Raw genomic sequence first — 25952 nt, 5'->3', positions numbered from 1 at the left:
TAAGATTTTCATATCACAGACGCCCCAAAGTAAAATTTAAATAGACCACAGACCCCCATTTATACCGTAAAACCACAATTAGCATAAATTAAAATCAAGCTAGTCAGCCTTATTCTTCCCTTTGTTCTGACTCCCAGTGAATGCCATAAAAATAAATGGAATAAATAAATCAGTTCCTATTTTTCGCTAAGGGCACTCTGCAACCCTCTCTATTCCCCCGGTTGTCCTTGGACCCCAGTTTGGGAGCCACTGTTTTAATCCACTACAGACAAGCTGTGCTGAGACACACTGCATTTGTCTTTCAGTTGATTGAACTCTGCTGGAGGGAGGAAATACAAGCCAGTACGCTCCGAACTGGCATAACAGCGTGCAAACGGGTAAAAATGGGTCAGGCTGCAGGCTGCACATTAAAATGCACACGATGAAGGACTGAAGGCTGAACTCTCTCTGACTGCTCTTGTGGTTCAAGGGGCCTGATGGTTTGGCATCGCGGCCATAAAAGGACCGTCTGTGCTTCAACGGATGTGTGTACTTAGAATTACACACACTGATCCTATTTACATACACATTACATGAAATACTACTGCAACTTGACCTGTGGATACTGCAAGAGGAGTGGACAGGGTTGAATGTGTGTTCGCTATGCACCACAATGTACTGTATCCCCCTGAGCTTCACTGCTCTAACTTAGAGACATTTGACACTGAGGACTAAGAGGAGTGAGTCTCAGCTTCAGTGTTGCCCTTTCAAATCTGTTACCTTCATATTTGGGGAATTTTTGGTTGTGCAGGCTGCAAGTCTGGTGCTGAATAACCTAAACCAGTCATATCAAAAGATCATTTAACTGGTGATTTTAAACCCTGTGAAATGTTTGGGGCATCCTTACCATCTCGTATCGTGCGCGGGAGCGTGCACTCTGGAAGCGTGCAAACTCTCGCCGGTCGTGAATGGTGATAACCAGCTTCCAGGCGGCCAGCAGCACGATGCCCACCAGCAGGATGCTGCCCACCACGGCCAGCAACACCATCATTGCATCTGGCCCACCACCACACTCTGAGTGACGACATGAAAAACACAACACATCTCGTTAACAGCAAATCAGCCCAACAAAAACAGACAATGACAACAGTCAAATTCTTCAAAAGGCTTTGAATCTAGAGATGGCCATGTTTTGCTTACCTGCCAATGGCTGATAAACTAAAAAAAACAATACTTGCCAGGAGTAATTTCCTCCAGGCTAAAATAATTAACATACATTGCTTTTCATGGAAAGAAAACATTTCAAAGCAATTTTGTGTGTAGAATCCAGTGCTGTGTGTTAATTAAACTTGCTTACTCAGTTATCAAATAATCCAAGTTTGAAATGGATCATCAAGAGTAACAGAATTAAAATTGCAGGACACACTCTCATTCACACTTTGATATTAATCATCAGCTAACAGTGTAGCCATCAGAAGGTTAGGAGCCTGTCCAGTAAACAGGGACTGCTGTGTTTTGATTTGACAGGCAGGTCAGCTGACGAGCACAAACACTGAGATCAGTCAAAGACACAGACATAACTGAGACATTCAAAGGTTATTGTTTCAAAAACTGAATGGCTGGTGTAAATTTCACAGGCACGTGGTTAATTTCTAACCCCACAACCAACACTGTTCAACCACCACTCACTCTCCCTCAGGGTGGTGTGACAAAAGGCAAACACAGGGAGAGAAGTATATATGTTTCTTTGTCGATCCACTGGTGTGAGTGTGAGCACAGAACTGACCAGGCTCTTGGAGAGCTGTGAGGACGGACTGCCCATTGGCGTGTTCGGAGTACGTAAACTTCATGACACAGTCGTTGTCTGTCTTGTAAAGACAAAGCACGGCGCCGGGGTCATCGGTTTCTGCAAGGGAGAGAGAAAAAAGACATACTCAGTCAATTTAACAAGAGCTGATAAGGCTTTTGCTGTGAGGGCTTCTAGACTTTGGACTGAAAGAACTACTTAGAAATCACTTTAACGGACTTGCTTTTGCTTAATGATCTTGTGTTGATGGCGTTGGAGCTCCTGTTACATGTCTTCATACTCCGACTCTCAGGTTGCTCTCAGTTTTATGATTTGTTTTGGTTTTTTGTGGCTCCAGTTTCAGTGAGAGAGCGAGAGAGAGAGAGAGAGAAAAAGAGGAAGAGGAAAAATAGGGGGGCCAGCCAGCACTGACAGGAAAAAAAATAAAAAAACAAAACACTTGTGGATTGCTTTTAGATGGTCTACATTTCTTTGTTGTGACATCACTACTGGGGGAAAAAAAAAAAAAAAAACATCCCTGCATTCCCTGAGATTTTAGATGCCCCAATTTCAGTTGATCTTCATCAGCCAAATAGCTGAGGCCCACAAGGGAGTGTGAGGTCACGCCGCCCCAGTCCACCCTTCCCTCTGCTCATCCCCGCCAGCCCCTCCTCTATTTCATGCACAAAGTATCCGGAATGTACATGTGGAGTCCATTAAGGCCAGTCAGATGGCTGCACTAGCTGGGAATGCTATGAAACACCTCAGATCTGGGCCAGGGCCATGCTGGGCCAATATGGAACGGTCTTAAAATAGCCGAACTGGCCTCACAACCATCGGCCATGCCGCCTCCTCCGTGCAATGCCAGGCAGCGTCACAATGCCCGGCAATGCCACAAATCAGCGTGCACTTATTAATACATTCCTAGACATTGGTTAATTGTCTCCCGTCGGGCTGGGAGGGAAGTAAGATTTTAAGAGACACAAAGACTTCTGGTAAGCATGCTGCGATACAGTCTGGGCTATTAGGCCTGGGATTCCTTGTTGTCGGCTTTGGGAGCAGGCAGGGTTACATGTTTACTTAGTGGGTGGGGTACACCCACCTATTGAGAGGGTAGGGCAGCATTGGATTTCATTCTTTAATAGGGCACATTCTTTGGACATAATAACCGGTTTGGCTGATGCTACATGTTATTGCGTGCTACCCAGGGGGAGGGAAGGTGTCCGCGGTGCCACAAGAGGCCCAGACTGACACCCGCCGCAAAATAACAAACATCGAGACACGACCCCCCGCTGTGCACAGACTGTGCTTTCATATTTAATTATAGATGTGTGTGACATTGGGTTTCTGTTGGCAATACCTAAACCAATATTTGGGAGTACAAAACGTCTGGAAATGATACATTGGTCAATTTTTATTTTATATCTAATAACATGCATGTGAAAAATGCACTGGAAGTTTGAAGTTTGACCTCCATATGCTCAACTGTAATATGCTACTCAAACTGTTAGATGACAGCACTGGTTTAAAAAGATCTCAAGTGCTTTTTACTACACTTTATCTTTTTTTGCATACTGGCCAACACATACACTGACACTAATATATCTGTGATGACCCAATATTGCCCCATACCATGAGCCAGCTGGCATATTAGTCAAGCTCTTTATAAATGTATAATGTGTCAACAAAATAGTGGTGCAACAATGTCAATAGGTCACTGTGTGAGTGTGTGTGTGTGTACCTCAACACGTCAGCAGAGTTAAATAGGCCTATGTCACATTGGCTGGAAATTGCTGGCCACCATACTGTATTTTGACAGGGCTTTACAATAACAACAACAAAATGTCTAATAAAAAGTGACAGAGAAGGAGGTATGTAACTCCTGAAGTGAAACTGTTACAGATGCCACAGATGTGGATACTTTTCCTTGGCAGCCAGCTGCTCTGTTTGTGTGTGTGAGTGTGTGTGTGTGTGTGTTTAAGGACTTGTGTGTACTCACTGAGGGTCTCCACAGTGATGATTTCATCTTTGCACAGGCGCTGGCAGGTCTGGTTGTCGGCAAGCCGCCCCGAGTTGAAAAGCCGGCACTCAATACACTCTCTGCAGCAGAGCAAGGTCAATTCAGATGTTAAGAAGACAGTATTTCATTCATGCATGAGCTTTAAAAATCTACAAACTGTTCCCCAACATAAATCCAGAGGCAAGAAGAATGTTGCATTTGCCTCTTTATTCCCATATATATATATATAATCACACACATATGAATACATTTTGTCTGCAGCCCAAGTCATGTTCATTCCATCCATCGCCTCTTCTCCAACAGGTTGGACAAATGTAGTGCTAACAGCTCACAGAGCAGCGGTGACCTGCCTCTGAAGTCAAGTCTGGTCAAAAGTCAAAGGTCGCTCCATTAAGATCACCATTTAACTTGGAAAACGAAAGCCATGTGTTTGCGTGGGACCCTGTAGAGAGGAACCTGCTGAGAGGACACAGAAGGTGTCCTGCAGTCATGACAGAAGACCAATTCTCCTCAACTACATTCCTGATGGGCACTCAACCCAAACACTGAGGAGAGTCTGGAGGAGTGATGGGAGTGGAAACAGCAGGACAACAGTTTCATTTCTTAGGGTCAAATCTTGACTGTAAGTCTCGATGCACACCTTTGGTTTCCTTTAAACACGTGTCTAGGAGGGGCTGTCAATACAGGCAAGAGAAAGGAGAATTCCCAAACCGTCTGTATACTGGCAATAAATTTACGGTCCTTAGACCTGCATCAGGCATAAAACAAATTTCTTAGGGTCACAAATGGCATGAGAGTCATCTGAACATCTCTCTTATGACTTTGTCTTCAAAGCTGAGATAGTTCCATTAGTAAGTGATTTATGTGAAGCTTTGGCCTGTCTTTGGCTCAGTCTGAACGGGACAACTTGACCTTTGCCCTTCCTAGCTTACTCAGGGTTTCTGCAGGTATCAGCAAATCTAATTTAATGTTATATATATATATGTATTTACATATATATGTGTGTGTGTGTGTGTGTGTGTGTGTATAGAGAGAGAGAGAGAAAATTGTAAGCATTTGACAACGCTATTCTTGAATATTTGAGAAAATTTAAATTTACATTAACTGTCACTCTCTACAGTGCATTAGAAATGGCTCACAAGAAGATCAGAATTTATTTGCACATTTCAAAAATAACAAAACCAGCCTGAAGTGGTAGTGGCAGGTGTGGTGGTAGCGGCAGCAGCTGCACTTGTGGTGGCAACAGCAGAAGTTGCGTTGCTGGTCACAGCAAAGAAATTCGGCACAGTTAACTGCTGCCTGCCCTTAATCGCCGCCTTGTGACTATCTGACAGCATGTGTGATTTCACCGCGTTAACGCCCTTTGTGCAAAGTTTGAAGATCTTTTTGCACATGCTGCAAAATGCCTCTCCGGGTTTACCGTCGACGGGCTCTAACCAGGTTCTGAATAGTTCCTCCTCCAGCCACTTCTGCTGAAACTTGCATGGGGTTCCGCCTGTCAATCATCACACTATACTTCCATTCAAAATTATTAAATGTTTATATAATCAAAATAAATCGTGAATAACAATGTTTTTTTCCATCAAGTGTATTTAATTTTTTAATGCCTCTGGACATCGAATTTAATGCTTTTCAATGCCATTTAAGGCCTTAATTTTCGCAAAATCTATTTAATGACTTTTAATGCTTTTTGATGACCCGTGGCCTCCATTTCTCGCTTGCAGTTAGTCCAGAATGCTGCTGCCCATTTGCTTACAGGTACACGAAAACGAGACCATATTAGCCCTGTATTGTCCTCCCTCCACTGGCTTTCAGTGCAATACAGGATTGATTTCAAAATCTTGCTCTTTGTTTTTAAGTGTCTAAATGGTTTGGCACCTGTATACCTGTCGGACTTGCTGGAACCCTATGTTCCTTCAAGGGCACTCAGATCCTCCGACCAGCTCCTATTGTCTGTGCCTAGAACCAGACTGAAGCTCAGAGGCAGCCGAGCCTTTGCTGTGGCAGCCCCTAGGCTCTGGAACGAGCTGCCCCTGAACATAAGACAAGCCCCTACCCTTCAGGTGTTTAAAACACGCCTCAAGGCTCATTTCTACACTTTGGCTTTTCCATCTTCAGCTTGAGCATTTGATGTTTTATGTGGCACTGGGTATGTTTGTATATATGTTTTTTGATTTATGTTTATAATCTATTGGAAAGCACTTTGGCACAACTCTTTGTATTTAATGTGCTATATAAATAAATGTGGTATGGTATGGTATGGTATGGTGGAAACCCTGTTACTCTGACAGGGTTTCTGCGATTCCTGAGGCTGGTTGCACCTTCTTCCAATAGACTACGTCTCTGGAGTAATGATCAAATTAACCCCTCCGTGGTCAACTGCTACCATATAATAACGCACCGTCTAATATTTATTTTAGCAGCATCTTTGTTACCAAGAGCTCATTTTCAAGAAACTGTGCCGTCTTTCTGCTTGGATTTTCTGTTAATGAACTTTGAGTTTCTGTAGGAGGCGCTCTTTTCTTTGTTCAGTCACGGTGGCTAACTGCACAGCTCTTGTACTATATTTCTCCTTCTTTAATTTCTTCTTCAATATTTTCTTTTTTGCTTTTTCTGTTTAATATTTCTTTTTTTTTTAAGTTTGGGTGTATGCACAATGAGAATGCACTACGTTCCTACGCGTTACTCAAAGACAGGTCAGTTTGGATCCAGCTCCATACCTCTTGGTGCCACAGGCATCGGGGCAGGTGGGGCATTTTTCACAGGTATCTCCAAAGGCCCCTGGTTCGGTGCACTGGCAGCGGCCGCACACACAGCTGCCCCGCCCGCTGCACATCTGCCCGTCATCTGAAATGCAGGGGGACGTCTCCGTGGAGCAGTTACAGTTGTCGCCGATGTAGCCGGCATGGCACTTGCACTCCCCACAGTGGCACTCTCCATGACCTGAGCAAGAGAGGAGCAAAGAGGAGGTCAGAACAGGTCGTACTATGAAACAGTTACAACAGTGAGAGATTTTAGCGTTGACACATGGGCTTTGGAAGTTATTTTCCACAAATACAATGCTCCAGTGCTCAGGAAAAACACTTCTTTGGATAAAAGGACCCACTAACTGGCGTATAATACAAGACATATGTCACTGTAATCAGGTGGGCACACACTCATGGAGTCCAGTTTACAGCTTCCCCTTCCCGAGACACAGAGCCTGTCCTTTCTCTCCAACAGTGAACAACTGGAGCAGCTGGAACAATCAAAAACAGAGGTGATCTAATCCATATCTGCTACCAGCATCAACCCTCAAAGCACTCATTCGTCTTCACCGCTCTCATTAGCGCATTATCTATACTGGAAGGGGTCCCAGAAAAGCAAGCCGCAGGGTGTCAGCTGTGTCACAGTGCGCCGGAGATAACAGGTCTTGTTGAGACACCGATTTGTTTCGGTGGACTACGTGGCCGCTCTCTGCAACAGCACAGACCGTTTGAGGACAAGAGGAAGCCTTGGACGGAGGAAAAGACAGCCGCTGCGATCACGGTGGTATTGCTGGACGGGCCTGTTTCTCGCCAGTTGTTCCAAGACCCTCCACAAAGAACACATTCATGATGGCACGCTCTGTTATCACAGCTGGAAAAGGAGTGCACAAAGGGGAGATGGGCAAGCTCTATCAAGGCAAGCACTTGTTTAATACCAAGGAGAAAAAAAAGGAACTGTGTGTTTGCAGGCTGGCCATATCTAGAAAATTTAGCTCTTTGTCAGAGGAAATGTGATTTGGCTCAATATAAACATTGACAGGAAGCATGGAAAAAGCTCTGAAACTATAATGTGTCTGACGCACAAGGGCAGCTGCTGCACTTGAGACCCTCCAACATGGCTGGTAGTAAAAGGGCTGGTGAAGATCCAGCGTTGACAAACTCCAACAGTATTCCCAGTTGGATCAGAGCTGTTGTAAAAGGCAGCATGTGGGTTCATAAAAGACGTTTGAGGGTCCGGTCCCTCCACATGTGCAATGGCCATCTCAGTAAAGGCGCTTTCTTCTGGAGAGTGGGAGCTTTCCAATCCCGACTCTTAGTACCCAAATATCAGTCCAATCTTCAGGGAGCACCGTAATTTATAACAGGCACAAGTCCTCATTCTATCAGAAGGAAAACTGTTCACGGCTTAGATCGGAAGAGCCTTTGGTTTTATTGTAAACGTGATGGAATGAGCAACTGGAGATGCACAAATGAACAGCGCGGTTTTGCTCCAGTTGCTTCTCACATGCCCTTTTCTTTGCAGTAGGAACGGGATGAAGACAGAACAATTAAGGACAAAGGGAAGGTTTGCATGATATTTCAAATTAAAATCACCTACGCAGTCTGAATTAGATGTAAGACTGCGGTGAAAGAGATTTAATTGAGTGCGGACAGGATAAAATGCATCACTGGCAAATTGAATTACTTTTGTCTGTCTAAGAGCGGATGTTCTTTTTGGTCAGACACGCATGTCAGTCAGGGATAAGAATAACTGGATTATGGTGCCATTTCACCTCAGAGAGACACAGTATACAACAAAAACAGAGTCCATGACTTAGACTGAGACCCTGAACGAGGTCACAAAAACAGCTCAAAGTGAACAAGAAGCACTCAAATTAATCACAAATAAAACAGCCAAGATTGTGCAATAACCTGTCTGGGCTCCCAGACGTGCAATGAATTTTTTTCAAATATCTCTCTCTCTCTCTCTCTCTCTCCGTGCCGAGTGCATAAGTTTCACTTCTCAATTATTCAGTGCAGGCTGAGGAACCGTGCATTCAAGAGGTGGAAACACTGACACTGGTCAAATTAAGTTTTTTTGTGGTTAACAGTCTGCGGCACCACTCCCAACCCTTGGTCAGTGGAGGCGGCCATGGCAAGTGGCATGAGGCTGAGTCACAGTGCCAGACCTCGGCAAAGTGTTCTTAAAAGAGGCGTTTGGAAGGCAAGCTGATGGTAGGTTTTTTTTTTTATCCCCATTTCCGCTCAATGGACTCACTAAATCATCCATAATCGCACATCGCCTTCAACTATAGGGTCTATGTGAGCCATTTAATCTCTCCAGCATAATGCAATAACTCAATCAACCCGAATGCAGTAATTCTAGTGCTACATAAACTGTTTATTGTCTAAGTCTCATCACACAATGTGTTAAACACTCCCTGCTGGTATCAAATTATGGTAAATGGCATCCAACAGTGCTGCTGCTTCATCTACACTGAGAGCATCTTGACAAAATCTAAGTGGCACATTCACCCTGTCATGAACAAGACAAGCACTCAGTAACCACCACCGTCCGCTCAAACAGATGTGTAGAGCAAGTGCATCCCCGTTCCCCATTTTGTTATTGGGTTACAGAGTCATTAATTCCTTCTGGCTTCACCTCTGGCCAATGTGACACGCCGTCCGATGGTGTGCTTAAACATGACTAATGATAAACACAGCTGTGGCGGAGGAGGAAGTGTGGAACGTGTTCACATTCTCTCAGAAAGTGACCTCTCCTTCCCTGCAACTTTTCCATGACGTTGCTGCTAGACATTCAGTCAGCCCGGTCCGGCAGCCAAGTCAAGCCAGAGTGACACAGAGGGGACCGTTCTAGACAGCAGGGTTCCCACTCCATTATCAAATGTTAAATTCCCCGATTTCCATGGACTATAAAAAAATGTTAACATGAGGCTTTTTCCCTCGACCAAAATTTTAAACAAACTCCTGACTCTGCGGTCTTGTTATGCTGTTTTGTTCTGCAGGAGATAACAGGGACACAATGGGAAATAAATGTTGTTTTTGGTGTTTTTTTCTTTTCTTTTTTTTTTTTTTAAATAGAGGCTGACAAAATTGGATCTTCTGTGACTTGTTCCAAGAATTTATCAAATTCCCTAATTGTTCCTGGCTGGAATTCTGTGACTTTCCAGAAATTTCATGCTCCCTGGGAGCCCCGAGTCAATCTCGGTTGGCTTCACTCAAGTTCTGCAAACTATCCTTTCCCATATCCGCGATGTTTACATGAGACTGCAGCTCACAGTTACCGGCTTAATGCTGACATGCACGGTTGTTAGTAGAGCACAGAAGGACACAAGGAATTGAGAAACTCAGTGCAAGCGAACCCGGCTGCTCAAGTATTTGGTCTGGTGCAGGCGTGTTTTTCCCATGGTGCTCTAAGTGTAGGCTTTCTCCCTCTGCTGAGTGGATATACTTGAGGTCACCGAGTTAATTCACATCTTGCATCACTGCTGCTATGCTGGAGAAATCTCAACAATGAAGGAAAAAAAAAAAAAAACGGAGCGAAAAGGACTGACAGCAATCATCACTCACAGCCACGCTTACAACAATTCAAGGCCGGCTTTACCCATCCGATCACAGAGGAATTCAGAACCACGGCTCCCCTGCCTTTCAGTTTTCCCTGATTTAAATATGAATCATTCCCACACTGACATAAATGAAGCACTGTTTCCAAAATTATTTTTTCTAAATATACCAACTCAGTGCTAGCAAATGTGGCAGGGAGTTAGTTTCGGGGTTTCATATGTGAGATGCATGGTAAGAGTCTCCTCCCACACCGTTAGTGGTTACCAACCAGGCTAGCGAACCACTGGCCTCCTGAAAATGTGAGGCAGCTGAATTACAGGCTCTCCGAGTGTTGAATATGATTGATTTGTCAGACTGACTTTGTGGGGTAATTATGGGATCAAGAATACAACCTTCACTACTGAACCAAGCCGAGCCAGTAGTCGGCACAGGCCTGTTTGCACATCACTATATTTGCTGCCTGTAGGAATGTCGGTATGTAATTTAGCATGAAATAGAGATAGGGGAAAGTAAATGTTATGAGATGTGTAAGGGAAATGAATTGCTGAGTTGTTGTTAAAAGGAAAGATGTTGCACCACATCATGTAAACATGCCAGACAATGAGAAATTAGTCAAGTTATTTCTAGCGTCTGGAGCCAAATGACCACTGCGTGCATTCCCAATTATTTCCTGTCCGCTGCATTAAGGCGCTCAGTTTAGTGAGTCATCATCTTCTCTAATCTGTGATTCTCCAGAGAGAAAGAGAGGGAATGAGAGGAAGAGAGGCCGTGCACGACTGTGATATCTGTCAAATGTCTCCAAGCACAGTCCCGGTTTGAGCTGAAGTTATTCAACCGCCCGCTTTCACTGCTCATTGGTGGAAACATTAAAGCTTTCACGAACTAAGCCTTGGCTCTGAAATAAAAATCCCAAACCATAAAAGAAGATTGGAAAAATAAACCACACTGACAACTTATATTTAACGCACTTCAACACACAGTCATTGCATCAGCAGTGTTTAAACACAAGATAATAGTGGTAGGGCTGGGACTTCTCATCAATAATAATTAATCATAACTTGATAACAAGTAAAACATATTGTTTCACTGGCATAGTAACTGTTAATGTTTTATAGTTTGCTGTGATTGTCCACCAAGTGAGCCTGAATATCAGACAGCCTGTCAAAAAAAAAACTGGTTAATTAATTCATTTCGTTCATCAAAATTCATTTAAAATAAAGAATTGAATGAAAACAAAACTGCCAAAGCCGGGTATCAGTGTGAAAGTGGCGGTGTAATGTCCGGCTGCATTTTGAAAAGCAAGACAGCGCACTTGGAGCTCAGGTTTTTGTAAAAGGAATCCAGCAACAGCACCAAACTGCTGATCATCCCCCGTGCCGAGCTAATTAAGTGCCGCTGAGAGACAACCACTTAACATTTCACTAGTGCCTGAAACGTGGCACGTGCCTTTATTTGTAAGAGGAAGTTAATCTGTTCTCAAGACCGACAGTTGGTCTTTTACCGACTTGACAGTAATGTAAATATAAGAAAAAATAGCACTTATTATCAATATTTTTGCCCCAACATATTGATTTTTCAAAATGGGACATCGCCACGACTCTACATAAACAGCCTGTTGCACGTTACAAACAGACTCTGGTGCCGTACGGTCGATTTTGCACCAAGTCAGCATTCATTATCTGGCTTGGATAAACTGTCTCCTACAAAGCCAAAGGTCAGCGTATTGGCCTAAAGAACTCAATAACCCTCATTAGGAAGCCTCTTACTGATACGCTGCGGTTGCATGCAGAGGGAGCCGAATGTGTTGAGGCTGCGGTAAGAAGAGGAGAAACACAGGGGCGACTGTGAGCTCCCATCTCCTTCCCAGTGTTGACAGAGGGAGACACTTCCTGCAGTGGCGGTCAAAGAGCTGCTGTGTCCCAGAGGCTGTGTTGAGTGTGTGTGTGTTTGTGTGTCCGTGTGTGTGGAAAGAAAACATGCCCTCTGACTTTCTGCGTCCCCAGTTGCAGGCTGAAGCATCGCTCTGCATCCTGCTCTCAGCTGAGCCTGATAAAAAAGCGACGCTGAATATTTAAAATACTTGTGGTGCCCTTGATTTAGGCGGCCGCAAATAAAGAACTTGCACATACGCGGAAAAGAAATCTATTATGGAAGGCAAGAGTTAACGAGCGTGTCTCCAGTGGGGATGAGGAAGGTTTAGGAGGGCTGTAACCTAACAGGACATCGCGTTCCTTAAAAAGAATACACAAAGTTCATGGGAGATTAGCAAGTTAACTTATGTGACACCAAAATCATCCGTGTCGGCCAAGTAGGTCTCGGACTCCGGTGCTCCGTGCTATCACTGTGTTGTCTGAAAATAGGTCATTAGAATCATAAAAAAGGGAGCTTGTAGCAGTTACACAATGAAAAATTAATTAATGTTAAATGATGAGTGTCTAAGCCTGACAGTTTTGTGAAGGAGAGTTGAAGAAACAGTGGAGGAGGCCATCGCCGGGGGAGAAAGTGAGGATCAACCTCTTGCAAGAGGACATGAAAGATCGCCTGGCAACACCGCGGAGGCGAGAAAACCTCAGGATTCGATGCAAAAACAAGGAGAGAGCACCAACGTCTTCCTACCAGGATCCACTTTGATTCGTGAAATGATTCTGCACGAAAGAAAAATCTGGATCACATAAAATGTCGAAGAGGAATCTTGAAGATGGCCTGAAAACCGCACACACACACACACACACTGACGATCAGAGACACGAGCTGAGAGTTATAGAAGTCGTGAGGAAGGCAAGGACAGCTTCAGCTCCACGAGTTCACACAGGCTGTGAGAAAGCTCCAGATGCCCTGAGATTCCTCTGGAAACAAATGAAGGTGGTATGGAAGAAGCAAACTACAGTATTTCAAAGGCATGGTGAAGGGCTGGGGGGGGAGTATTAATCCCTGAGGAAAAGGATGCCTCAAACATCGACCGATTACGGGAAATCAATCTCTTGAACGTTGAAGGGAAGATCTTTAGCGTCATTGCTCAAAGGAGGACAACGTACCTGAAACAACAAGAAGTCCTATGAGCTCAACTGTACTATTGCACAAAGCTTTCCTAACTCTCTTTTCTCAAATGCACGGGTGGAGTTGCTTCAGTTCCCAAATTTAATAGAAATGACAACCAAAGGAGAGTGCTAAACATAAATTACAGAGGTGTTAGAGGTGTCTATCAGAGCATGCGGCCTGTTTCTGACCCTAGGAAGGAGCGTAGGCTACTGACTTTTAATGAGAGCTTTAACAGCAGAACAATCACCAAAACCACACAGCTTAATTACACAGCAGGCTATGGGATTAGATTATATATGTCCCAAGGCTGTTTGGTCCTAGCCTCAGACAACTGGCTTGGGAGTTGATTTCTTTTTTTTTTTTTTTCCTTTTCTTTTTTTTAGAGTTGGAGTGAGAAACAAAGGAAATAAACATTCCCATTGTGATTTGCATTTAAAGTCAGTCCATTCTGCCCTAAAATAGCTAGTGGTTTCTCTCTGAGGGAGAGTTTTATGATTATGGACAAATATGCATACACGTTCACTAACTGGCATGTGCATGACATATCTACAGGCGATGGATTCCTGCAGAAACAAACAGATCAGATGAAACCAGTGGAGCCGATCCTGACAGTGGTGGTTGGTGGTGGAAAGTACTTCATCTACCCAAATCTGGCACATCAGCAAAGTGCTGCGCTCCCAGTAGATAAAGACGGCCAAAACAGTGATGGAAACAGAAGTGATGCTTTTATGACAGTGAGAAAAACCACAAGAACAGCCAGCAGAAAAAAAAAAAAAAAAAAAACAGTAAGCCCTGTGAAATTTCCTGAGTGACAGTGGCTTCTGCAAACGGGGGAGAGAGCCTTCAGTGAGCCATCAGAGTGCAGACATGGCATTAAACTGGATTTTTTTTTTTCCTGGTGATTTCTAAAATCTGACAGGCTGGATAATGCCCGACTCTGCCCCACATGAAAAATGATGCTAAAATAAACCTCATGTCTTTCCAAACCAAATTAAAGACTTATTTAGATTTTCATCTGTAATTGCACTTCTTTGGGTCTATTAGGGTACACTGTCAGAGTCTGAGTGCTGCGTCATGAGCTTTGTTTAGGACAACTGCTGCCTCTTTTCCACTGTCACTCACATTTTCTGCCAGAGTCATGAAGAGGAGTTACTAATCCTCTTTTGAGGCAAAAGGGCTGGAATACATACTCCTCTGTAGATAAGAGAGAGACACCACACAGAGGCTCTCCTGTCTGTCTCTGCAAGGTCACAGCTACTGTGGCCTGGTTTTGCTACCCTGGAAGGAAAACAAGCAAACTCAGCGGAGGAGAATGGCAATAAATGTCATCCAGTTCGAGTGCCGAAAGGCTGTAGAAGATTCATTTTGTTTTGCTTTGAGAGCCTAAACATTACAGTCCGATACAGCCGGCAGATTATGAAGGCTCAAAGTTATGTTTTGGGATTAAAGAAGGCTGCGTAATGAAGAGCCAATGGCTGGCCGATGATTCATCTTTAACATCTAGAGTGTACCGTCTGATTTAGAGGCCCCCGAGCACACAGCGACTACGCTGGCTCAGATCATCCAGGACGGACCAACAGCTTCCAACAGCTCGCAGCAAAACACAAGAGCAGTAGGAGGAACTGAAACATTAGCCGGCAGAGCTTTATTTTTAAATCGACAGCCACAAAGCACGGCCCTGCTCACAAACAACACGGACAAATTGTACTTGACACGTCTTTACTGGACAGGAACTCTCTTTTGCAACTCGATAGACCGGAGTGAACGTTCTCAATTTAAGCAACACAAGTCTTTGTTTGACAGAAGAAGTGCTGCTTGAGCTGTAAGTCATCAAGATGAGCTCTGTAAGTCACAAAAAGCTGTTGTAAACACAGTTGTGGCCCGGCATTGTGGCACAACAGGGCATTATCCTCTATTTAAACTATCCATTTCGTATATGTCTTCTAACCAACTCCACATGCGAAGCCTGAAACTGCCGCTTTGACTTCCCTCTGATGTGTGGATATTTTGTGTGTTTGTGTGTTTTCCGTATAATGCCATTAGTTCTGGCTGGTGTGTTCCCCTTTGAACGCGTCTTTAACGGCAATTTTACCAGCCCATCTTTCTGTGTGTGTGTCTCTCAAGGCAAAACAGGCCCCCCAAAATATGTGGGTTGTTAAAATATGCAGGCTGAGACAAGCTCTGCCTTGTGTGCTGAGCCAAGCCGTTCGTTGTCAGCACTAAATAGACACACAATTTCTGGTCTATACAATATGTGGGGGGTAAAGCCTTGAAAGGGCGACAACCACAGTGGTTAGGTTGTATGTATGTGCCAGTAAAAGAATATTATGTCAGCCACTGATAGCAGACCGCCGCTAACCTTCAAAATAACCAGGCTGGAGAGCTCAGTAAAGCTAGAAGAGCATACAGCTTCGTCAGAATCGGTGTAATTGTGGGTATCAGCGGCTCTGACGTGTGTGATTTTTACATGGCTAACATCACATGCTTGACAGACAACAGTCATTACCAGCCATGAAAATAATGTTTACTTCTAGACTGTCCTCTGTCTGCCGGCCACGTGACGCCTCAACACCCTTCAGCGTTACCCAGAGATAAACAAGAGGACGGAAGCCAATAAAAATGTGAGCCGAGTGGCAGCTTCACCCTGGAGACATGGTGCTTACACCTCTGCAACCCGGCTCTCAATGCACTGACACAACCTGCTGTTTGTTTGAAGTTGACGTTAGCTGATTGTGCTGAGTAGGCACATGGTTTGCTGACAATATGATGTTTATGCATGTGGGAACTGGCGGGGTTCGAAAATAGCGTGCCAAAGTCGTTCCCTTCCTCAAAGAGCTTGTGTGTGACCTGATCTCACTGCTGCCTCTTGACTGGTGCACATGAAGCCATGCCCTTCAAGTAAAAAAAGTATCTTGTCCACACATAAAAAAAGGGGGACAACTCTGTCATGTCTCAAGTCTATTCAATTCGATTTAATTTTATTTGCATGTGCCAAATCATAACCAATGTTATCTCAAGGTGCTTTACAGAGACCCAACATATTCTGGCTCAGTGATGAGGTCTAATTTGACAAAGTTTTTCCAGAGACCTGAAGCCTTTTAGTCTGAGGAAGAATACTGTTTTTTTTTTGTTTTTTTATGTCTAAGGATGTCCTAAAATACACACTGTACCTGTGACCTTCATCAGATACATGCCATCAAACAGCAAGAGACATATAAGATAGATAAGAAAACTTCTGTGTTCACCAGAAAATGGTAATGTATGGTTAATCAGGAAATTATTAGGGCAGGTAATTATCTAACAAAGTTTGCATTAAGTAAAATTCCTGTTTCTCCAATATATGAAAGTCTCTTTTCATTTGATACCAGATACTGGATGAAGGTCACAGGACCGAAACATTGTGTCCTGCAGGTGAAGACAATGTGTGGGATCTTTTCATGCGATTATTACCACTGCACAGTGTATGTCGTGTCATCCTTCATGCTTATCATCAACACAACCTTGAGAACAGAGCCTGAGAATGTTGACAGATAAAAGACACCATCGAACTTGCATGCAACAAAAGGGATGTTTAGTGGCAAAGGCAAGCAAGCTGAGACTCCGGTAACTAATCTTCAGATTAAAATCTATTCCTTTAAAGCTCCTCTGAACTACGGCTTCTCAGTTTTCAGCACGTCAGCCTGTGGCCTGATCCTCATTTGTTCACTTTGATGGTCATGAACAGGCAAGTAGGGCAAACGGATCCCAGCTTACTCAAAACTCTGGATAACTGACAGTGTCATGCATTCAGTAAGCACCTTTTAAGAGAAGATAGTGAGCGACACTGCAAGGGTGACAAATATCCTGCACAGCCACAGACAGAAAATCCTTTTTTCTGTCCCATTTCACATACAGCTTAACCCAGAAGCTTTACTTAATTTATTTTCTCACTAGGTTTCCAAAGCACACCGTGCATTAAACAGTAAGCAATCAACACTCATACAGCTGTGGATCCTTTATTACTTCTGTTGTTTTGCATCCCCCTGAAACAGTTGCCGTCAGCTGTTTTGTTTGAAGGATCCAAATCCAGGAGAGGCAGTCGCCTCCAGAGACTACTCATGCTGAAAAACCGCCCAGAAGACTGAGCTGGCCAAGAAGCCTGTCAGACTTCACATTAAGCCCTCAAAACACTCGCTGAGCCCAAAAAATGAAATCCAAACAGTTTTCAGCTGATAATGGAGGCAGCTCGCTTTTCTCAGGCACAAACGCAGGAAGATTCTCGCTGTGGGTCTGACTTGACGTCGACAGTTTTGGCAGGAATCTCTGGGGTGTTTGATGCAAAATTTCATCCCAAACTGTGAACTACCTGTGCAAAGAGCTTTCATTTAAACTAATAATTGAGGATGCAAAAAAGGCAAGAAATTAATATTTAATTAGGTAGTTGTAATATGCTATATTTACTCGGCAGATTGGCAAATAAACACTAAATATAATCAGCGTCAGATGTCCCACAGTTGTCTCTCACTGTTGGAAACTGCTGGAAAGAGGACGGCATTGAATCAATCAACCCGTCAATTTTTGGTGGCTCGATTGTTGAGTCTTTTATGACAGTGGTGGTTTTAGTTTTTGTTCACAGTGGTTTGTATGGGTTTTCTGCATTGTCTAGCCTAGCGCTTCACACTGCACACTGTGTTTTTCTGGTCAAAAATATTTCATTTTTCCTTACCAACAAAGCGGTGGCGAGAATCACAAACTCACAAATCACCCGTGGTGACCGACGGGAGACAGCAGTCAAATTTACGTGTGAATATTTAACTTACTGACAAACTGGTCAAGTGCAAAAAAGGCTGCACTTCATTACTGGGGACATTTTTCAGCCCAGTCATCTGATCAAGACCCTGGTGAACAGATGGGCTGAAACGTTGTTTTAATATGTGGCCCATAATAAAATAAAATAATTATATTTTACTACTGTGAGTAAGAGTGGTGCCTCTCTTGGTCTGCTGTCTGCCATGTTTTGCCCCCTCATTTTGAATTTAATAAGCATTTTGTGAACTTTCAACAGAGTTTTGTCTCTGATTAAATTTTGATCCCGCTGTTCATAAATTAATTCATCTCTACCGCTGCCCCACGTGCAAAATACATGGAAGAACTGGAGTCTAGACCAAGCAGAAGGAGAGCATAAATTCCTATAAGTGCATGCATGGCTCCTACCCTGCAGCCAGTGACCTCAGATCGTTTGCGTGACATGGAAAAGCTGTGTGCCTGTGATCCTAATAAGTTTGAAGTGTACAGAGGTGCCCTGCAGCTGTAATGTGCTCCATTAAAATCCTTCCTTTAGTACAATAGGCTGCAGAGTCGACTGTGCTGACCCTATTTTCTGGGTCACGTTTCACTAAATATTTCACATTTCAAGCTGTTTTCGGTAGCTCAGCGCCTAACACATGGCGTCTGGAAAGACACGTGTGCTAAAGTGCACCCAGGAGGAAGGACCAAGGAAGGTTGAAAGAGACAGGGATTAAACACACACACACACACACACACACACACACACTGCAACTCCAGTGCCAAGAAACACCTGAAAGTTTCTAGTGTACTTCATTTCCCTGGATTGAGGTGGGGCCTTGTATCTCCAGTAATTCAACAAAGAGAGAGCTGAGAAAATAACACCATCCTGACAGGGCTGTGTGGGCCTTTGTCTGTGTTTGACCGTCAAGTTCAGTCAAGTTTTAAAAGAGACAGAGGAGGAGGGGGAGGTGTTTCCTTTACCTCGGGGTCTGAGTCACAGGTGCTGCTCAGGTAGCCTCTGCTTAGTCAGACAGATTGAAAAAATTCACATAAACTTCACCTGAGCGCTTGTAACTGGCTCAGAGAATTTGCTGGGCTTCAGAAATATCCGAACAGGTGTTTCATCTATGAAAAACTCACAACACAGACGTGCCTGCCATTGAAGCCAGGGGGTTGAAGGCATTGTAGGTTGAAAAATGATCTCTGTTTCTGCAACCAGAACCTTGCTCAATGATAGTTAAGTGGAATACCTTGATACTGGCTGCACCCTCGATCTGACACAGACACATTTTCCCAGCTTCTTCGCCTCTGCAGATACATTACATGATTTCTTCAGAAAACTAGTGAGCAGCATCAGGTGGTATTATGCAGCTGTGATATTATTACTTTTCTTATTCCTCCATTATTCTGCAGAGGAGTTGTACTGAAGTGTACAGACCTCTTTGTGTATAAAACTTCTTCATTTTAACAATTTAAAAAATTTGCAGTAACTATGCTGTGACATGTATGCTGTTGATTTTAAACACTGATTGCCCTTTGTTTTTAAATATCCTAGGACCTTTTCTCCCTGGCTGTCATATCACCTTACATATTCAAACATGCCATGGACGGTCTCAGGCTCCTTAAAATACCCTCGAAAGCCAAAATAAATAAATGCATGATTCATGCAATGTCCCCTACAGGCTGATTCTACAGCAATATCTTTTATCATTGTTTATAGACACACAGCTTGAATCTTTCCAACTAAAAACATAGATGAAGTCAGCGTGAGAAAATGCACAGGGCAAGTGGATGAAACTTCACATTCAGCAATATTTTGAGGACTGGAGAGGATATAATTGCTTATTTTTAGAGGTAATACAAAGGTAATATAACACATTTTTCCATAATTATATCAAGTGAAGCCGTATTACTTTTAAAATAGCTCCGTATTAGTGTTTGTATTACATTGCTAGTGAGCCTCTGGATGCTTGGGTGGCTGTCTGCCAAGAATTAACCAAGACCAGACTCACTAATTGCCTTGTGTTCAACTAACAACACATAAAACGCTAATCTACACCACAGCCACTGAGGCAAACACACTTTATGGACTATATACTGAAGCAGATGATGGTTGCCAACCTGTTTCCATTAAAAAAACAGCAGCTGACTTAAGGCTAGGCTTCACTTACAAGTTTATCTAAGGATTTTCACTTTTGGGTAAATTGATTGACTTCTACGGCGGCAGGTTTCACGAGCAAACTCAGATTGTCTCAAATAGTATTTCAACCAGGATCTTGTGGACAAACACAGGAAGGAAACAGGAGCAACACATTTTTTTCATCATGGTGAAAGTGACATTCAAGAGTTTTACCTGTGTTTCGACATGTCCGAGCTCTGACTAGGATAACAACTTCAGCCTCTCTAATCCGTCTGTTGGTGCCAAGCTGGATTTTTTTTTGGTGACACAGAGTAAAGAACTAAATGTTCATCCTCTTGTTGTTAACAGATGGCCCATTTAAAAAAAAAAAAAAAAAAAAAAAAAGCACAGACACAGACACAAAACAAATGCAACAATCAGGACAAAAAGACACTTGGGGCTCATGAATTCTTTCTTCAATGAAGCACATTCCTGGTCACGCTAGGCATAAACATTAATAAACACACATGTTCCCATTTACCTTCTAAAAAGACACACACACACACACACATGCACACATGCACACTCACAGACCAGAGCCTTGAGACAGCAGATTTATTTATGGGGTAAAAGAGGGTTTGCTGGGATGTGTGCAAGTCTGGAAAATAGAGCCACGCTATTTCTGGCGACTGGAGACTGTTGAGTGCTTAGATCATTATTTAGAACCAGCTGCGGAGTCGGCTGCGGGGATGTATGTCAGGGGGGCAGGAGGACTACAAAGTCAAGATTTACTGAATCCTTGTAAAAAACAGGCAAACAGCACGCGACTTATCCTTGCACGCCTTCACTGTGCTATGCAATCCAACAAAAAAAAAAAGAAAGAAAGAAAAAAGAAGCAAATTAGACACAAACGCTGGCTCCATGGGTGAGCACACAGCTGGGGACTGAAACCCGGTATGCACTGTTAAGCTATACCAAGTCTTCCAGGGTCCATAGAGCACCCTCCTGTCTGCACAACATCCAGCTTGTAGATACTCCTCAGCACATCCAAGCCTCAGGGCTGCACAGACAGACACAAACACAGAGAGGGAGGGTCTTGGAGATGCTGAGGATAAGATTACTAGAACGTTCAGGGACAGGCGGTGGAGAGGCACAGGTCATCTGACCCGGGCTTCCTGCTCCTCCAAGCTTCCCGCATCCAGCTGCCTCTCTTAAAGTACTAATCCTCGACAGCTTTTAGTAAATGTCCACTTCGACTACTCGACATCGCCAGCACTGATTCAACACACAGCTGCAACTAATGATTATTTTCATTGTGGATTAATCTATCTATTCTATTTAGCCGATAAAAATGTCAAAAAATAATGATGTATGCTTGTAGGAAGTTAGCAGTGGTCAAGGTAATGTCTTCAATATGCTTCCTTAGTCTGATCAGCAGCCAAAAACAAAACAAACCAGACAAAAAAACAAGTTTTAATTTTAAAATAATATCAGTGGATAAAAGTGATTGATAACTGAAATTATACTAGTTTCAGCACTACATTAAATCTATCCAGTTGATGAAAGCTTTAATATTTGGTGTTGTAGATATCAGCGAGGATAAAAGTTGTCACTCTCCTCTGGACACTTGTTTGATAAAATTCAAGAACCCACAATATTTTCTGTTAATACAAATTATCGCTATATTTTTCACTTCTGATCCTGTCAAGTGAAGAAAATCTGGTGAAATCATTTCCATCACAGGGTTTGTCCTCAGAATGGGAGATACAGATCCAGGGAGATGAGTCATACTGAAAATTTGGGTGCTGCAGTATATTTTGAATTTACGATTTTGACAGATATTGCAATTGCGATAACATTTGTGATTTAAGTGGGAGTCATAATTTTTAAAATCAGAATTAACATTTTAACTGAAAAAAAAAAAAAAAAAAAACTAGTAAAATGAGGATGATGTGATTTTTGCCAAGGTCTGCATCAAAATCTGCATAATATGATTTGTAGATGTACTGACACATTTAACCTTTATGAAAAAAAATGCAGCTGTTGTGATTTAAATATTGCATTGATCTACACTGCAATTTCAATATGATTTTGATTAATTATGCAGCCCTGCTTTCAAGGCTATGAATTCATTTTCAAAAATGTTTGAGGCCATATTTTATTCTTTTCAAATCCATAAACTTTCAAGGATTGCTGAAATTCAGAAAACTCTGGCTAGGTCTTTCCTCTGGCACACAGGAAGTGATGTGTTTGACATTTGTGGCAGCAGTCACCGCAGCTCATTTTGGGATAAACACCAGAAGAAACTGGTATTCAGCATGAGTCACCGTGAGCAAACAGACAAAGAAAATAAACTTCATCAACAGAAATTCCAAGGAAAAAGATGAGCCAGCATTGGCACCACTGTTGACAAGTGATCTCTGGGAAGTTCAGTGCGAAACACTGCAGCAGTGTCTGCCTGGCACCAACGATGTTGCCAAAACTAAAAAAAAAAAAAGGGAGGATCTTGCAGCTTACCACTTGAACCTCTCCCTCCCCCTAAAGCCCTACTTAGAGGGCACCGACACAGCCCTCGCCGTGTCCCTTCATGCCGTCAGGGCTGCTAACTTTAGAGTCTGATTAATGTTTATAAAGGCAGGTCGTAGAGGGCAGCGGACACACACTGGGACTGCATGCCACAGACTAGTACAAGGAAGCTGGAGCTGTCTTGCTTCTCTCTCACTTCCTCCCCCATTCCAGGGTGTCAACACTGACATCACCCTGGCTGTGACCTGCGACTCAACCTCAGGTAACCGTCGCACAATGTAGTGTAAACTCCAAGTCCAAAATACACACCGCAGTGGCCCCAACAAGACCCCTTCTGATCAAATCCAGCTTGTATCTCATCCATTCATCAGCCCGTGTGTGTACTGTAGACAGCTGACAGAGATCAGAGCAGTGAGTTTACCTGAGCGGCCACAGAGGACGCTTATCACTGTTGATCATCACAAAACAAATTTGAGAGAGTTGAATGAGGAGGAAAAAAAATACACTTCAGTCTCTCATGCCTGGAAAGTAATGTCCCATTCAACAGGGTAGAGAAAAAAGGAAGCATAAGTATAGTAAATATGAATTGTTACCCATTTCGAAGCCTGTTTACATCACAGACTGAGCGGCACAAAGGGATGTTTTTGTCGTTGATACTAGAGAAATTCTATGATTCTTGATACCGTAATCAAGAATTTAAACATGTCAGCTACATTATAATAAGAGTGAGTTATAATGAGTTATAAGTGCAACATCGGCCTGCAGCCTTCAAGTACAGAACAAAGAAGCCCGACAAAATACTAATTTCTAATGAGTGGAACTGTATAAAATGTCCTGTTTTAACAATGAATCCCATGGTAAGATGATATGCTTTCATTTTGCTTTACAAACTTGTAAGCATGACTGAAACTTGAAGTGTTTCAGTATTTAAACATGCAGGCTAAGGCCACATTAGGAAAACAACACTGATTTACAGAGTGAGAAATCAAGCTGTGTTGAAGATGTCGATATTAAAAACATTAGTATCGGTATCACTACTAAGTCTAGTATCGTCTCAGACTGTATTGTTGCTGGTAGTCCAGCTCCTAACCCAGAAAAGGCAGCCTGGGGGCAGCTGTGTGCTCCAGTGGTTTTGGCTGGCCACTGCCTCATGTCAGCACAGCATACACACACACACACACACACTATTATATTTCACTGCATGCATGCACGCGTACTCACACACAGACACACACAGCATTAGTGCTCAGCCGAGGAGCCGGTCGACCCAACAGGCGTGAGCTACAACTGGGTGTGGAGTGTGGTCTGTTTCCCTTACTGTGTCCTTGCATTCAACTCTGACTGGGCCTGAGCATCCTGCAGACTGCCGGGGGCGAGAGGAGCACATGTTGTGTGGAAGTAGTGCTTTGTTGCTGAAATTTGACTTGAGGGGATGTAAAAAAAAAAAAAATCTTGGTGTAATTGTCTACTTAGATAAAACTAAAAAGCAGCTCCTCTAGAACGCAAAGTTAATTAGTTATTTAAAAAGTGGAGTTACATAGATTTTTCCCTTGCAGTGCTGTGAGGATGGGAAGACATAAAAGGATCAAAAGACATAAAAAGATGAAAGGAAATAAAAAGAATTTGAGGACAGAGTTCAAACCAGGTTCTTTTGATTAGAAAACCTAATAAAGGAACAAAGTACAGCGCATAAACAAATTAAAGCATGAATCAGCATGATTCATGTGACATGATTATCGTCGGTTTTTGACACAATGTTCATGGAGAGCGTGCTAAATCTGTATTTTATCTAAAACAAAACTTCTGTCAAAACATACCTCAGTAAGAGCAAAATAAGTGACTCCCACAAAAATATTCCAAAATAATAAAGTACAACTGCACAGAAAAGCCAGCCAATTACAGAAAGGACAGTGAATGTAATTTGCTACTTCCACCCTTAGAGATTACACAGCTGCGGAAGGCATCGGAGTGTGTGAAGCCTGTCGAGGGAAAAGAGAGGAAGAGACTATCCCAGAGAGAGAGAAAGAGAAGGTATGGTAAACATGGGGCACAACAGGACGGCAAAGCTCAAAGCACTGTCCCAATATAGCTCAAAGTCTTACACATCAATAAATCACAACTTAAATGGCAGCATATGTGACAAAACAGAAGTACCGGACTGTTATGAAGCACCATGCATCTGTGCTGAAAACACTGCAGTAAAGAGAGGGTTTATTCAGCTTTACCCACCACGGGGCAGTTTACAGTGGGCTCTGGGCATGCTCCTGCCCAGCTGCGTTTATTTCTCAACCAGGATCCAATCAGCTCACAGCGGCGCATGCTGTCTGCCTTATGGCCCGCTGACATACTGTGGCAATCTAAACACACCGGCTGAGCTAGTGGAGTGATGGACAGACCTAGAAAGGAGGCTCATGTGCATTAACCTGAAGGGACCAATGCCGCTGCACAGAGCTCCCTGTTCCTCAGAGGAGAAAAAGCTGCACATCAAAGAACAAAGTTAAACACCTGACACCGACCTTATCCATCTGTCAGTGTGAGTTCCACCCAAGCAGCATTCCAGATAAAAACACTGATAGCCACACACCGACAAGCCCCGTGGGGGAACAACTTCTTGTAAGGGTGATGTGGGAAAAAAAAAACCCACTGAGGGTGCCACGCCACTTGATTTCCTCGTTAATAAAACCCGCTGTGCCTTTAAGCAGTTTATCAGTCTGAACACCCGCCCAACTACAGCTTTTCCCAGACACCGACTACAAATGCCTGCTCTCAGTGGACTGTGACAGATCCAGGTGGTGCACAAGGCTGTTTACAAGACTTTTTTTTTTTTTTTTTTTTTGCAGGGCTGCAAGCCTCAGAACAGACCTTCACATTAAACCCTGTTGGGTTTTTAGAGGCATGTACGCACAGAATTGATTTTTACAACGCCGCTTATACAGGCCTCTCTGCAACAATTAACTAACTGATTGAGAGGAGCGAGGGGAGGAGAGCGGAGGAGGCGTACCATTTGGTATCATTAGGAACTCATTATGGCTGAACACTGGGCCAACCATGCTGAGAAAGGAGGAGAGGAGGGAAGGTAGTGGACTGTTAAGATTTAATGACTGCTTATGGATGATCAGCTGACAAACAAACAGCCATTCTGTATCGGCGCATTTGGTGTGTCCAGCAACTGGTGCTGATTAAATGAAAGACAGCGCCTCTACTGGGTATAGATGAATAGATCCGGGCTTTGTGTGAGGGGAGCGCGCCAAAGCTGGCCCCACCGTGACAAAGCGCTCTCTGTGGTTTCAGAGGAACAGCCGTTGGCTTGGGGATGAGCCAGCGGGCCCCCCTCCAGCCGGTGGGTCTTGCCCCGAAACGCACAGAAGCTTGGACCGAATGTTCTGGGAACGTAATAGCCTCGGC

The 25952-nt window shown here is 43.4% G+C and overlaps 1 protein-coding gene across 1 annotated transcript in view; it reads right to left on the bottom strand.

Annotated features, from left to right (window-relative positions):
• Positions 1-25952, bottom strand: part of itgb5 (integrin, beta 5) — a 50033-nt gene that overhangs the window by 2715 nt on the left and 21366 nt on the right. Inside the window, exons 12-15 of the mRNA XM_030080409.1 lie at positions 6506-6728; positions 3765-3865; positions 1766-1885; positions 887-1053 (exon numbers count right to left, since the gene is read on the bottom strand). Of these exons, the coding sequence (XP_029936269.1) occupies positions 887-1053; positions 1766-1885; positions 3765-3865; positions 6506-6728 (611 nt within the window). The remainder of the gene's footprint in view (positions 1-886; positions 1054-1765; positions 1886-3764; positions 3866-6505; positions 6729-25952) is intronic.

The sequence above is a fragment of the Myripristis murdjan genome, chromosome 21 (assembly GCF_902150065.1).
Source record: "Myripristis murdjan chromosome 21, fMyrMur1.1, whole genome shotgun sequence".
NCBI classification, from domain to species: Eukaryota; Metazoa; Chordata; class Actinopteri; order Holocentriformes; family Holocentridae; genus Myripristis; species Myripristis murdjan.
This window is presented reverse-complemented; position numbering and strand designations above follow the sequence as displayed.